Source organism: Durio zibethinus, chromosome 10 (assembly GCF_047325235.1).
Source record: "Durio zibethinus cultivar Kanyao isolate XHJ-2024 chromosome 10, ASM4732523v1, whole genome shotgun sequence".
NCBI classification, from domain to species: Eukaryota; Viridiplantae; Streptophyta; class Magnoliopsida; order Malvales; family Malvaceae; genus Durio; species Durio zibethinus.
In genome coordinates, this window is record NC_143171.1 from 27,545,399 (window position 1) to 27,559,611 (window position 14,213).

Consider the following 14,213-nt stretch of genomic DNA (forward strand, 5'->3'; position numbering starts at 1 on the left):
GGAAGTTGAAAATTGCCGGTTATTGTTGTAATTGGCTAAAATTTTGCCAAATTCTATTACTATTAGGTTACGAAAGACATTAATTTTATTTCATAAAACCTAATTTATTTATGTTAAGATTCGAACTCGAGATTTTTACAATAAAATCTTAAATTTTAACTGTTAGTTTGTTTAACTCACACATCATTATCTCGTAACATCAGCCCTTATTCAAGCAAGAAGTGACAATAATCTTATGATATCAGTCCTTTTACAAGCAAGAAGTGACAATAGGATGAGGAACAGCAAAGAATCAAAGCAATTGGGCCATTACGTGCATGTTTTCTAACCCTGTAACAAGTTGAAACAAAAAATCAAACATGGCTCTTGATGGAGGAACTGTAACCAGTTAGATCATCATTTAGACCACAGCATGATACTTCCATATAATACCCCAGCCCAAATGATAATTGGGTTAAACTAATACTAAAGCCCATCAATTTATTAAAAAATTAATTAGTAAAAAAAATAAGGACCGAAGTGTTAGATAAAATAAAATTTAGCTATTGTGAAATAGAAAGAAAATGAAATTCTTATTTTTCATTTTCTTTAGAGTTAGAGAGCATGAAAAATCAAGTACAAGATTCAAAATCGGAGACTACAATCGAGTTAATCTCTTAAATGTGAGCATATGTCATATTTTTATTTAAGAAATATATCATGTTGATTGTTATTATTTGGAGTTGAAATTCTAAGATAAAAATAAAGAAAATTTATGAAATCTTTAATTAATCTTCATGATCTATTTGGGTAAATTATCAAGCTTTGTTTATTTCATGTTCTTAAGATTTATTGATGATTATTGAATGAAGTTTAAAGGCTGAAAGTGGAGATTTTAATTTTTAAATATTGAAGGAGAAATTTTATTTTTGAATGAGATACTATGATTTGTAATAGTGAATAAAATAGAATTATGTATTAATGAATAAATTACTACAATGATTATTATATATCATTAGAAAGCATGTTGAATCTACTTTATAATAAAATAAACAGAAGTCAAATCCGAGTTTTTTATGAAGAATTGTCTAATTTTTACTTAAAGATATGCAAGCTATAAAGTAGTAGCATCAGGGTTAAATTACGAAAATTGTCTTAATTTTTATACAAGGAATTACAGATTAAGCTATATATGTTTAGAAAGCTTATTGAGTCTACTTTCCAACAGAATAAGCAAATTTGAATTTGGAGTTTCTGATGAATAAATGGGTAATTTTATGAGAAGGTATACGGGCTATCTAGTAGTAGCATATGACATGGATTGCAAAAATTATTATAATTAATCCACAAAGAATCACGAGATGGTCATAGATGATTAAAAAGTTTATTGAGTCTAGTTTCTAACGCATTAAAAAGATTTTAATTTCGAGTTTAATATCTTAAGATATGATCGTTTTAGTGAAAGTAGCATAAGCTGCTAGAGTTAGTAATCTCAAATGAGTTGATTAACTACTGTCATGTTAAAATGATCTTAAATAGGCCATTAATTATTTTGGGAGAAAAATTAAATGGTGAAATTGAAAAGAGGTAAGTAGAATCTCACATATTTTACTTGTTTTCAAATCTATGTATATATGTATGTTTCTAAATGAATAAATGTTTTATTTTTTTATTTTTTATATATGAAATTATGATCAAGCATATGATTATTTGGTGTTTTTGCTATGTAAACGATAGATCATGCTCATAAATAAAATGAAAAAATGATTTTATGATAGTTACGTTTTTACATCCATGAGAAATGAGATCATTGACATTATAACTAATTCTACGACCCTAGCTAATGAGTAATAGTAGTTAACAAATACATAATCATACGACCCTGACTAACGAGCTAAGGTCGTAGAACTAGTTCTGTTATCGATGATCCCACTTTTGAGGGATAGAAAAGCGTTGTTATCATAAAATCGTTATTTAAACATAAACCATTTTCTCATTTCATTCATAAACATGCTTAATCGTTTATATAGAGAAACACAAAATAATCATATTCTTGATCATATTTTCATACATCGAAAATAATGAAATAAAATATTCATTTATTTAAAAACATACATATATACATAGATTTGAAAATAAGTAAAGTGTGTGAGATTCTACTTATCTCTTTTTTATTTCACTTATCTCTTTTTGATTCCACTACTTAGTTTCTTTCCCAAAATAATTAATGGCCTATTCAAGATCATTTCAACATGACAGTAATTAATTAACCCATTTGAGACCACTTATACAAAAACAACTAAGTTAAACAAGAAATAACTCAAATAACTAATTCTGATAGCCTATGCTACTTTTACTAAAATGACCATGTCTCAAGAAATTTAACTCGAAATTAAAATCTTTTTAATGCGTTAAAAACTAGGCTCGATAAGTTTTCTAACCATATATGGTTCATCTCATGATTCATTGTGGATTAATTATAACAATTTTTGCAATCCACGCCATATGTTGTTGCTAGATGACTTGTATACCTTTTCATAAAAATTACATATTTATTCATAAGAAAATCCAAATTTAATTTCGTTTATTTCATTAGAAAGTAGACTCAATTTGTTTTCCAAACATATATGCCTTAATCTATAATTCCTTGTATAAAAATTAAGATAATTTTTGAAATTCAACCCTGATGCTGTTATCTTACAGCCTACATATCCTTAAGTAAAAATTAGGCAATTATTCATAAAAAACTCGGATTCGACTTCCGTTTATTTTATTAGAAAGTATATTTAATATGCTTTCTAATGGTATATAATAATCATTATAGTAATCAATCCATTAATACAGAATTTTATTTTATTCACTATTACAGATCATAACATCTTATCAAAAAATAAAATTTCTCATTCAATCTTTAAAAATTAAAATCCCCATTTTTAGCCTTTAAACTCCATTCAATAATCATCAATAAATCTTAAGAACATGAAATAACCAAAGCTCAATAATTTACCCAAATAGATCATGAAGATTAATGAAATATTTAATAATTTTTCTTGATTTTTCTCCTAGAATTTCAACTCAAAATAATAGCAATCAACATGATATATTTCTTAAATAAAAAGATGGTATATACTCACATTTAGGAGATTAACTCAATTGTAGTCTCTAATTTTAAATCATGTAAGGAAGATAAGGATGAACAACTACATTTTCTTTCTGTTTTACCATAGTTAGGTTTTCTTTCATCTAATACTTCAGTCTTTTTTTTTTTACTAATTGATCTCTTAATAAATTGATGAGCTTTAATATTAGTATAGCCCAATTATCATTTGGATTGGGGTATTACATCCATACTTGTTGGCCTTCTTGATTAGAGGAAGAATCTGAGATATCAAAACAACCTTCGGAACGAAACCGCTGCTGGCGCCGCTGGGGACTGCTTGGAGTTCCATGAAGAACTTGGTAGCTGGTACACCATTGCTCCATTCATCAAAAGTTGCCTTCACATCAGAGGCATTGCCTTTGTATTCTCAGTAATTGTTGTAGAACTGCATCCACACATAATCGAACAGCCCTGTCGATAAGGCTTGCCCTATGTACAAATCTGGATAGGGACATTGCGGTGCTGCTGTCAAATAAACCTTCTTCTTTGAGTTGTAGTTCTTCAAGTGCCTGTTTTCCAAGTATACCATGAAAGCCTCAAGTATATGTTAAAAATCTTTCGGATTTTAACTATATATATATGTGAAAAATACGAGTTACTTTCATACGTAACATCTTTTAGTCGGACTGAATCCGAGGAACTATCTTTTGTTACGTGGTGTCTTTGAACATGAGATAATTATAATTATAATTCGCTTGTAAATCTAGGAAGATGCTAAAATCAATCTCCACTATCAATCTATAAATAGTTGCACATTACCCTCCTAGTTCATCATAGTGAAGAGGGCTTCCTCCTTCAATGTCAAAATCAATTCCATCCAACACAGCATCACCAAAAGGTCTATCAATGGAGTGTCCACCCAAATAATTGTTCCAAAGGTAATGAGCAAACTTCTTTGCTTCTTCTGATGATACAAGGCTGAAGCTACCATCCCCACCTCCAATGGACAGCAAAAACTTAACACCTCTGCTCTGACATGACCTGATATCATGAGCTAAGCCAACACATCCCTTGTTAGAAGGATCACAATGATCATCCAAGTCAAGCTGAGGAGTTTGGTTATTGCCAAATACACACAGAAAACTTATAATAACATACTCAAATCTCCCAGTCTTGCATGTGTCAGCCAATTTTCCTTCCCGAGCATTTTGGCCCCAGTAAATTGAGATGCTGCCAGAATGAGAAGGGCTACTAAAAATAGCAAAAATGAGTAGTAAAATATGTATCTTGGGAGCCATACTTGCCATAATCAACAAGAAAATGAACTGAAAATTGAATCTTTTGTTCAGGTCTGGCCTTGCTGAAAAAACTAGAACCTACTTAAATACTGGTATACTACTGTTCTTTTCAGGAACTTTTTTTCCTTTTTCAGTTGTTTGAAATTTAGCCATTAACATAGTAGAGACAAATTCTTTGTAAGGGAATAGTTGGATACAGATTTTTTTTTTTTTCACTATGATAGAGACAAGGGATTTTTACTAGAATCAATTTAGGTGATGACAACAATTATCATAAATTTCATAAAACAAAACTAAGATTGTGCATTAACTGTAATTCTTGTTCTACATTTTGTATGTTTTGATGTTCATTTTGTAGTTTATCTTTTTTTTTTTCAAATGATCCAATCGAAAGGTTCCTATCACTTAGTAGGGTATGTTGACTGAACTCTTTCGATGCGGTGATGTTGGCGTCGAGCTCCAAGAGGATGAGAATCTTGAAATCATAAGAGAAAAAGAGAACACTTAGGGTAAAGGTAAAAGTGTTTTTTACATTTTGAGCTCTAATACTTAAATCAGAAATCGAAATCAAGAAAATAAAAAAGAAAGAAAAATAAAGAAATAAAAAAATGTTAAATTAGATGGATAGTACTTAAGTGATTATAGATTAAAAATAAATGATCTGTGAAATAAAATAATAATATAATCGAATTGACGTAACATTATATATATCAAATCAATCAAAAAATAAAAAATATTTTGATTGTCTGCTAATAATTTCTAATAAAAATAAATACACAAATTTATCTTCTAAACCCAAAATATTCTTTACATATGAGTTTCAATTATAAAATATACTCCTCGATATGATAATATCTTCAAATTATAAAATTTTTAAAAATATAATTTTAGATTGAGCAAAATCAAAAAAGATTATTATTATAATCACCTCAACCAGTTTGTAATTATGATTTAAAATATATAATTTACTTCTATTATGAGTTATACTTCAAATTAAAAGTCATAAGAAAAAATGGTTATTTCATTTTTCATTCATATACTAATTTTCTTTCTATAATGACTCGTTTTTAAAATAAACTTGAAGCCTTAAACTAAATTTTTAAATTTGAGGTAGACTTGACTTCCGAAATTATTATTTTGTTAAATAAATAATATATTTTATTTAAATTTAATTAAAATTAAGTTAAAATTATTAAAATGTTAATATAAAAATTATTTTTATTATTCTGAGCTTAGCTCATAAACCCTTCTACTTTACATGGTTGGAGTCATATATTGGCCTCAGCCGAACCCAAAAGAAGAAACTGAACCATAAACCTCAGGGCCCACCCAAAATTTCCTAATCCATATATAAAAATCCTATTTCAGAAGCGAAAAACCCTAACCCTAACCCTAACTCTGACCTTCACTTTCCTATCGGCAAACTACAGCCATCCACTCAGGCAACTCCATTGATTGAAACCATGGGCCGCGTTCGCACCAAGACAGTGAAGAAGTCGTCTCGTCAGGTAATCGAGCGGTACTACTCTCGCATGACCCTCGATTTCCATACCAATAAAAAGATCATCGAAGAAGTGGCTATAATACCATCCAAGAGGCTACGCAACAAGGTCGCCGGGTTCTCCACCCATCTGATGAAGCGAATCCAGAAGGGTCCCGTTCGTGGCATTTCTCTGAAGCTCCAAGAAGAAGAGCGCGAGCGACGCATGGATTTCGTCCCCGATGAATCGGCAATAAACGTTGATCACATAGAAGTTGATAAGGAAACTCTTGATATGCTTTCGGTTCTTGGGATGGCTGATATTCCTGGGCTTGTTAAGGTTGATCCGGTTGCTGTTCCAGTTCCTCAAATCGGCTTCGGTCGCGGTGGTGGACCTGGAAGGAGGTTTTAAGTGATGGGTTTCCATGGATTTGACGGGTTTTTAATCTTTAGTTCGTTATTATTATTTTTTTTTTGTTGGAACAATTTTTGTTGCTATGTTAAATGGCACTCAAATTTATTAAGCCTGATGTGTAGTTTCTTTTAGAAGTTTTTTGAAATGGGTAATATTTAGTTTTTGCCATTGTTATGGCTTGATTTTTATTTTTTCTTCGAATTTCATTTTAGATACTCAGATAGTATTTAGCTCTTGACTGCTAGAAATGGTGAGTGTGAGATTAAGGCCCCTATTTAGCATTGCAATTTGGAGTTTCTTTCAATCATAATGCTGAGTGACGCTGGATGATGTGAAATTTTAAGGTAACGAATACCAATTCTGGTTATATGGAGTCTTTTTGCATTCTTAAGTTCTTGTTCTGCGATATCAGTGGCAATTGCAAGCAAGAAACTAAAAAGATGATCTTTGCTTTATTAAGTTAAACTGAAGCGTGGTTCAATTCCGCGGCTGTATTCTTTTTGCTCTTGTCATGGCACCCATCAAAATGATGGATTTGATTTAACCAACTTCCATAATCTTTGGATTTAAATTTTCTGTCTCTGAACTCTGCCTATAGAGAGTTTCTTTTCAATCACAATTTCATGTTCTGCAAATTTCAATGGAAGTTACAAGCAATAAAAGAAACTAGAAGACAATTTTTGCTTTAATAATTTCAAGTATGGTTAAATTCCACAGTTGGATTCTTTCTGCTGTTCCAATGGCATCCATTAACTTGATGGAGTTAATTTAGCCAACTTCCATGATTTTTGGATTCTCATTTTGTGTTATCTTTCCATTCTGTGGTCATGGTTGGATTAATGTTGCACATGGTTAAATACATTGAAAACACAAACTAATTTGGTTCCTTACAGCAGCTTGTAGATTTGTCAGTTAATTATAAATTAGTGTTAGAGCCTTGTAGTTGGAAGTTTGGAACTGGAATGTGTCTTTAGAAGTCTTTGATGAACAAACAATTTTGTATATATGTGATTGTGGCATGCTCAGAAAAATTGCAAATTTGCAACACTCCATTTTACAATCATATAACTCTCCAAGTATTTTTATACAAAAAAAAAATGGAACTACTTTTCCAGTTTGCAGAAAACACACTAAGTTTAAAACATAGTATGACCACAAATATTTGACAGAAAACAAACCCTTATAAAAAAAACACCTAAGAATATGTGATTCTTTACTGACTGAGACGGGGGATCATATTCATTTCTCGCTTTCCTTTGGTGATTTTGGTTTTGATTCTTTTGAATGAGAAGATTTACCAATTATTGCTTTCTTCACCTTGGAAATTGATTGCTTCACTTTTGATCCAACACCAGATAGTATGCTATGAGATTTCTTACGTGGTTTAGTGTTGGTATCTCTAGGTGCTTCTACCATCACAGGAGCATCCGAGCCAGAGTCTGCCTTATTGTGTTCATCCCCTTCCTCTCCTTCATCTTTCTCTTCATCGGTTTTTGCTTCTTTAGCTTGAATAGCTTCTGCTTCTTCCACAGGTGGTTCTTCCTTGCTTACTGTTAGTTCCATCTCTTCAATCACATTTTTAGTCACTTGTATTTTTTCTCTTGTGGATCTTTGGAGTAGGTCAGACAATGATAGCTTAGCTGAATCCACTGATTCAGGTTCCTGGGTTATTTCCACACCTGAATTATCTGTCTTTTTCTCTTTTACAGGATCAACTCCTGCTTCTGAACAAATTTCTTGAGTATTTCCAGGTTCCAAATCTCTTGCTTCAGCTTTGTCTGAGATTTCTAAAGCTCTAACCTGCTGTTCTGTTGGAAAGTGTTCCTTGCCACTTGAACTTTTGTTTCTGCTCTCGGTAGATTCTTCTTCTCCTGGAATCTGTTTGTCAAATGTTACATTAGTGATATATCTAAGCTAGATTTCCGATATAGAATGAAATACATACCTGCTCAACATGATTTTTTTTTCAATTAGTTTCTTTACGTTATGACTTGTGTTTAGACTCCATTTGTGGACCTTGAAAAAGATTGAGGGTCCAGATGATAAAGTAAATTTCCTTTTTTTTTTTCTTTTAAAACCCCTTAAACTAGATTCAAGCTTCAAGTTGTTTCATTGCCTTCTAGTCATAAAGTGATCTCATTTCTCTTACAAGACTGTGTTCTCACCTGTTCTCTTACAATTGTGGCTTCTTCCATTTCAACTGGAACTTGTTCTAGAACCTTCACAGTTTCATCTTCAGCAACAATCTCTTTCTTAATATTGTTTGCACTGTCCTTTAGAATTTCCATAAAGAGCTGTTGGTAAATTAAGATTCAATATCAAAAGATAGAGGCAAGAAAAGAACAAGAGGATTAAAAATGAGTGCCTTTAGAACAGACCTTTTCATTTTGAATTTCGTATGTTTGGATTTTCAAGGTTTCATTTGTCTTGTCTCCAGTATGTTCATCCTTCAGCTCATCTTCTTTGCTGCCATCTTCAAAATGAGAAACCGGGTCCTCCTTAATCTGTCATGTTGCTCCCATCATTAGCAGTTGTTTGTTCATAAATGATTACAGCCAAACAACAAGAAAAAATAGAACAAATAAAGAATGCATGAAATTATTAAGGTTTAAATTAGTTCTGTCTAACCTTTGTTGATGGAGCCTGAACAGCAATAGTTTCTTGCTCCACAACAGCTACTAGCTCCTTGTTTTCTTCCTTTTCCATGCATATCTCGCCTCCTGTCTTTGTATCAGAAGAACATTTATCTAGAGCTTCCACTTCCTTTAGTTCCTTTTCTTCTACTACATCGACTTGAGTTGTAACTCTCTGCTCTCCTTCCACAGAAGGCAATTTGGATGATGGAGCTGGAGATTGCTCCTCAGGTTTCTCCTCCCCTAGAAGAATTTTAGAAGCATTAATTTCAACTTTTTCTTCTCTCTCCACAATCATGTCATGAGTCACTTGCAAAGTTTCCTTTATGGAGCTTTCAACATGATCAGATGATGATATCTTAGTCAAATCATCCACTGATGTAGACTCCTTGGTTATTTCTTCAGCTGAATTATCTGTTATTTTTTCTCCGCCATGTTGAACTACTTCTGGATAAATCTCTTTGACATCTCCAACTTCAGCATTCTGTGAGGATTCTGCAACTCTGTCCTTCAAATCTATTGGAACATGCTCCTTGGCGGTTGAGCTTGTATTCTCTGTGTTCTCAATGGGATCTAATTCCCTTGGAATCTGCTGATCAGATGCTATATTAGTTGTTACCTCGGGCTGCTGAATATCATCAATTATTTGATTGCCTTCTGCCACTGAAAAATCTTTGCTTGATCCCTGATAAAAGATGAAAAATAGAGTTGCTCAGTATGATTAATTTCTATTTGTTATTTTCCTTACTTTTGATGTTTAGACTTCGTTTGTGGCTCCTAGAATGATTGAGAAACCTGATTAATAGAAATTTAAAATAATAACAGAAAAAAAGAATAATTCTAGCTTCAAGAATTTTGCTTGCCTTTTCTCTTATGTAAGATCTAAGTTATTCTACTGCAGTCTCTTTATCTCATAATATTTTGATTTCATAAGGTCCTTCAATGAGCTAACCATGTTTTATGCTAAAACCTGGAATCTCTTTCATCATTTGAGCAGATTCATGAAATCAACAAGATGGTTGCAATTACTATTACAGTTACATTTGCATAAAATATTACTCAATGCAAAGTTTGAAAGGAGGATTCAATGTAGTCTGACCTGTTCTGTTACTGTTGCGGTTTCAATGCTGGCAACTGAACCTTGGCCTGGATCCTCAACAATTTTATCTTCTCTCTGCTTTTCAATTATCTCATTTTCACTGGTCTTTTGAGCTTCCACATTGAACTGTTATAGACTAAAGCTTCAATATAGATATAGAAAAGCAAGAAACGATTTAGATGAAAAAGGTTTAGTTTCTGTTTCCTGACCTCTTCAGATTTCTTGTCTTCAATCAGTTTATCCCTTTTCTCATCTTCTCCAGAGCCATCTTTCGTCAGCTCCTCCGAATGGGAAGTTGAATAAGATGTTTCAGTAACTTCCTTGTCCACCATGACCTGTCATTTTTGCCCCTCAGTTAATACTTAATAGTTGTTAAGATAATAAATTTTAAAAGCAGGAGAATAACAGAAACGAGAATGAATAGGAAATACATGAAATTATTAAGGTTTTGAGCTAGTATTGCTTACCTCTTCTTTTGAAACTTCATTCGGTATAATTTCATTTCCTTCATTTGTTTTCTCACATTGATTTTCTTCACCCACTGTCTCATCTCTTGCTTTGACAAGTTTCTCTTTGATTGCAGCATCTTCTGTTTCAGTGAGTAATTCAATGTCAAAAGCCCTTTCATGTGTCTCCTTGTTGAAATTCTGGGCCTCCTCAATCTCTCTTGTTTGTTCTGGAATCGTCTCTGGACTCTCATCTTCTTGCAATTCTGTTTCCTTGGTTTCATCTCCTTGGACCTCAGAAGGCAATTTAGAGGTTGTAATATGAAGGTGATCTTCTGGCTTCTCTCCTGGGAGAGTATGAGCAGCAGTTGCTCTATCTTCTAAGGCACCTTGAAGCTCTCCTGCATATTCTGATTGTGGGGTTTTGTCATCTTCCAGTATTTCTGCTTCTTTTATTCTCTTTTCTTCTCTTACAGTTCCATGCTCCCGTGATTCCTCTGCTATAACCTGACTAGGATTAGTTTCACCTTCCAACACATCTCGGGGCTCCTTTAATTCATTTTTTTCTGAGCATATCTCTTGTACTGTCTTTCCTACATCAGAGTCTCCATTTCGCATCTCTTCTTCCTTTAATTTCTCCTCTTCAGTCTTGTCAACTCCATTGATGGTTTCATGCTTATGCTCCTCTGATGGCAATATAACAACAGGATTTGGAATTTGCTCCTCTGGTTTCTCTGTTGGGATAATCTGAGCAGAAGTGTTGTCAACTACTGCAAGAGCTTCATCCTCCTGAAGCTGTTCCTTTTGCAAGGATGCATTTTCTCCATTAGCATCTTGTAAGAATTCTGCTTCCTCTGTTTTGTCACTTTCTATCTTCTCAGCTGTACTTGTACTTCCACATTTCTCTTCCGTTGAAGGCAGTGGAGAGGATGGATTCTGAACTTGTTCTTCTGATTTCTTTTCAGGGAGAGTGTGACCAGCAGTCAGTTCATCTTCTACAACAGCTCCTGACTTAACGGACCTTTCCTTTTGTGAGCATATCTCTACTGTTGTCCTTGCATCTGAAGCTTCTTCTTCAATCTTGTCTTTTATGATTTCCCCTTTGTTTGTTTTCTCATCTTCTGTCTTCTTAGTTTCATGCTCTAGTTCTTCACTAGTTATAGCAGAGGTTGAAATATGAAGTGGCTCTTCTGAGAAAGTCTGACCTGATGTAATTTCTTCTTTTGGAACTGCAGGAGGCTCATTTGGCTCTTCTTTTTGCAAGCATATCTCTTCTGTTTCTCTAGCTGACGAATCTTCACAATTCTCATCTTCAAGCTTTTCTGCTTCTTTCCTTTTCTCTTCTTCTTGCTTCTCAACAGTGCCTATTGCTTCAATCTCCAATGATTCCTCTATTATTGAAGCCTGAGCAACAATAGTTTCTTGATCCACAACAGCTTCAGGCTCCTGAAGTCCTCCCTTTTCTAAGCATGTTTCTTTTCCTAGCAATACCACTTCCTTCACTTTTTCTTCTTCTTCTTCCTCGTTGGCAGTAGTTCCATGCTCTATGTTCTCAGCAGGCAATGCTGAAGTCAAAGATAGCTCATTTGGTTCCTCCACTTGGAGAGCTTGAGCAGTAGCTATTTCGTCTTTCTTAGCATCTTCAAGCTCCTGAAACTCTTCTTTTTCCAAGCATATTTTTGCTGTTTTCTTTGCATCCGAAGAATCTTCTGAAATCTTATCTTGAATGTCTGCTTCATTTGTTTTCTCTTCTTCCGTCTTCTCAACAGTGCTTATGTTTTCCTCCTCCTTCTCCTTGGAAACCAATGGAGAGCTTGTGGTCCCTTGCTCTGGTTTATTAGCTGGAAGAGTCTGCTCACCAGTTATTTCATGTCCTGGAACAACATCTTGCTCTGTGAGTACTTCTTCCTTTTTTTTGCCATATTCTATCTCCTCACTTATGGCTCCAGTTCCATGCTCCCTTTCCTCAGAAGGCAATGTAGAAGATGTAGTTTGAATTTGCTCCTCTGGTTCATCATTTTGGAGACCCTGGTCAGCAATAGTTTCTTCTTTTGAGACCGCCTTAGCCTCTTTTTTTTCTTCATTTGGCGAGCATACCTCTTCTATTGTCTTTGTGTCAGAAGAATCTTCTAGACTCCCATGTTTTATTTCAGCATCCTTCTGTATCTCTTCTTCAATCTTCTCAATTGGGTGTGCAGTTCTGACCTCTTCATCCTCAGAAGGCAATCTGTCAGCAGAAGTTTGGAGTTGCTCCTCCAGTTTCTCTTCTGGAAGAGTTTTAGGGGAACTAGTATTATCTTTCACTATGGTTTCTTCTTTCTTAGCATCTTCAGCAATTGTTTCTTGCTCCACAACAGCTTTTAGCTCCTTGTTTTCTTCCTTTTCCAAGCATATCTCACCTCCTTTCTTTGTATCAGAAGAATCTTTATCTAGAGTTTCCACTTCCTTCAGTTCCTTTTCTTCTACTACGTCAACTTGAGTTGTAACTCCATGCTCTCCTTCCGCTGAAGGCAATTTGGATGATGGAGCTGGAGATTGCTCCTCTGGTTTCTCCTCCAATCGAAGAATTTGAGAAGCATTAGTTTCATCTTTTGCTTCTCTCTCCTTAATCTTGTCTTGAGTCACTTGCAAAGTTTCCTTTATGGAGCTTTCAACATGGTCAGATGATGATACCTTAGTTGAATCTTCCACTGATGTAGACTGCTTGGTTATTTCTTCACCTGAGTTATCTGTTGTTTTTTCTCTGCCATGTTCAACTACTTCTGGATAAATCTCTTTGACATCTCCAACTTCAGCCTTCTGTGAGGATTCTGCAACTCTGTCCTGTAAATCTACTGGAACATGTTCCTTGGCAATTGAACTTGTTATCTCTGTGTTCTCAATGGGATCTAATTCCCTTGGAATCTGCTGATCAGATGCTATATTAGTTGTTTCCTCTGGCTGCTGAATATCATCAATTATTTGATTGCCTTCTGCCACTGATAATTCTGTGCTTGATCCCTGATAAAAGATGAAACAAAGAGTTGCTTAGTATGATTAATTTCTATCACTTATTTTCTTACTTTATGACGTTTAGGCTTCATTTGTGGCTCCTGGAATGATTGAGGAACTTGATTAATAGAATTTAAAATAATAACAGAAAAAAAAGAATAATTCTAGCTTCAAGAATTTTGCTTGCCTTTTCTCCTATATAAGATCTAAGTTATTCTACTGCAGTCTTTTTCTCTCATAATATTTTGATTTCATAAGGTTATTCAATGAGCTAATCATGTTTTATACTAAAACCTGGAATCTCTTTCATCATTTGAACAGATTCATGAAATCAACAAGACTGTTGCTATTACTATTATAGTTACATTTGCATAAAATATTATTCAATGCAAAGTTTGAAAGGAGGATTAAATGTAGTCTGACCTGTTCTGTTACTGTTGTGGTTTCAATCCTGGCAACTGAACCTTGGCCTGGATCCTCAACAATTTTATCTTCTATCTGCTTTTCAATGATCTTATTTTCACTGGTCTTTTGAGCTTCCACGATGAACTGTTATAGATTAAAGCTTCAATATAGATATAGGAAAGCAAGAAACGATTAAGATGAACAAAGTTTAGTTTCTGTTTCCTGACCTCTTCAGATGTCTTGTCTTCGATCAGCTTCTCCCTTTGCTCATCTTCTCCAGAGCCATCTTTTGTCATCTCTTCCGAATGGGAAGTTGAATATGATGTTTCAGTAACTTCCTTGTCCTCCATGACCTGTCATTTTTGCT

The 14,213-nt window shown here is 33.8% G+C and overlaps 2 protein-coding genes and 1 pseudogene across 7 annotated transcripts in view; 1 reads left to right on the forward strand and 2 right to left on the reverse strand.

The window, feature by feature from the left end:
* Positions 1 to 353: 353 nt before the first annotated feature.
* Positions 354 to 4,386, reverse strand: LOC111293071 (acidic endochitinase-like; annotated as a pseudogene).
* A 1,315-nt stretch (positions 4,387 to 5,701) lies between these two features.
* LOC111293072 (small ribosomal subunit protein eS17-like) lies at positions 5,702 to 6,440 on the forward strand. Its single transcript, XM_022885791.2, has one exon. It carries the CDS (start codon positions 5,841 to 5,843, stop codon positions 6,267 to 6,269), a length of 429 nt encoding a protein of 142 aa, XP_022741526.1. The 5' UTR covers positions 5,702 to 5,840; the 3' UTR covers positions 6,270 to 6,440.
* Positions 6,441 to 7,303: 863 nt separating this feature from the next.
* The window catches only part of LOC111293070 (uncharacterized), a 34,887-nt gene continuing 27,977 nt past the window's right edge, over positions 7,304 to 14,213 (reverse strand). For all 6 annotated transcript variants that reach the window (XM_089767083.1, XM_089767081.1, XM_089767080.1 and 3 more), the window contains 9 exons: positions 14,074 to 14,199; positions 13,865 to 13,990; positions 10,472 to 13,450; positions 10,214 to 10,339; positions 10,005 to 10,130; positions 8,901 to 9,590; positions 8,651 to 8,776; positions 8,438 to 8,566; positions 7,304 to 8,150 (listed from right to left, as the gene is read on the reverse strand). In XM_089767083.1, coding sequence (XP_089623209.1) covers positions 7,512 to 8,150; positions 8,438 to 8,566; positions 8,651 to 8,776; positions 8,901 to 9,590; positions 10,005 to 10,130; positions 10,214 to 10,339; positions 10,472 to 13,450; positions 13,865 to 13,990; positions 14,074 to 14,199 — 5,067 coding nt within the window. In that variant the 3' untranslated portion in view covers positions 7,304 to 7,511. The remainder of the gene's footprint in view (positions 8,151 to 8,437; positions 8,567 to 8,650; positions 8,777 to 8,900; positions 9,591 to 10,004; positions 10,131 to 10,213; positions 10,340 to 10,471; positions 13,451 to 13,864; positions 13,991 to 14,073; positions 14,200 to 14,213) is intronic.

Coding starts and splice junctions, on each gene's coding strand:
- LOC111293072 (XM_022885791.2), top strand. CDS start 5,841: ATGGGCCGCGTTCGCACCAAGACAGTGAAGAAGTCGTCTCGTCAGGTA.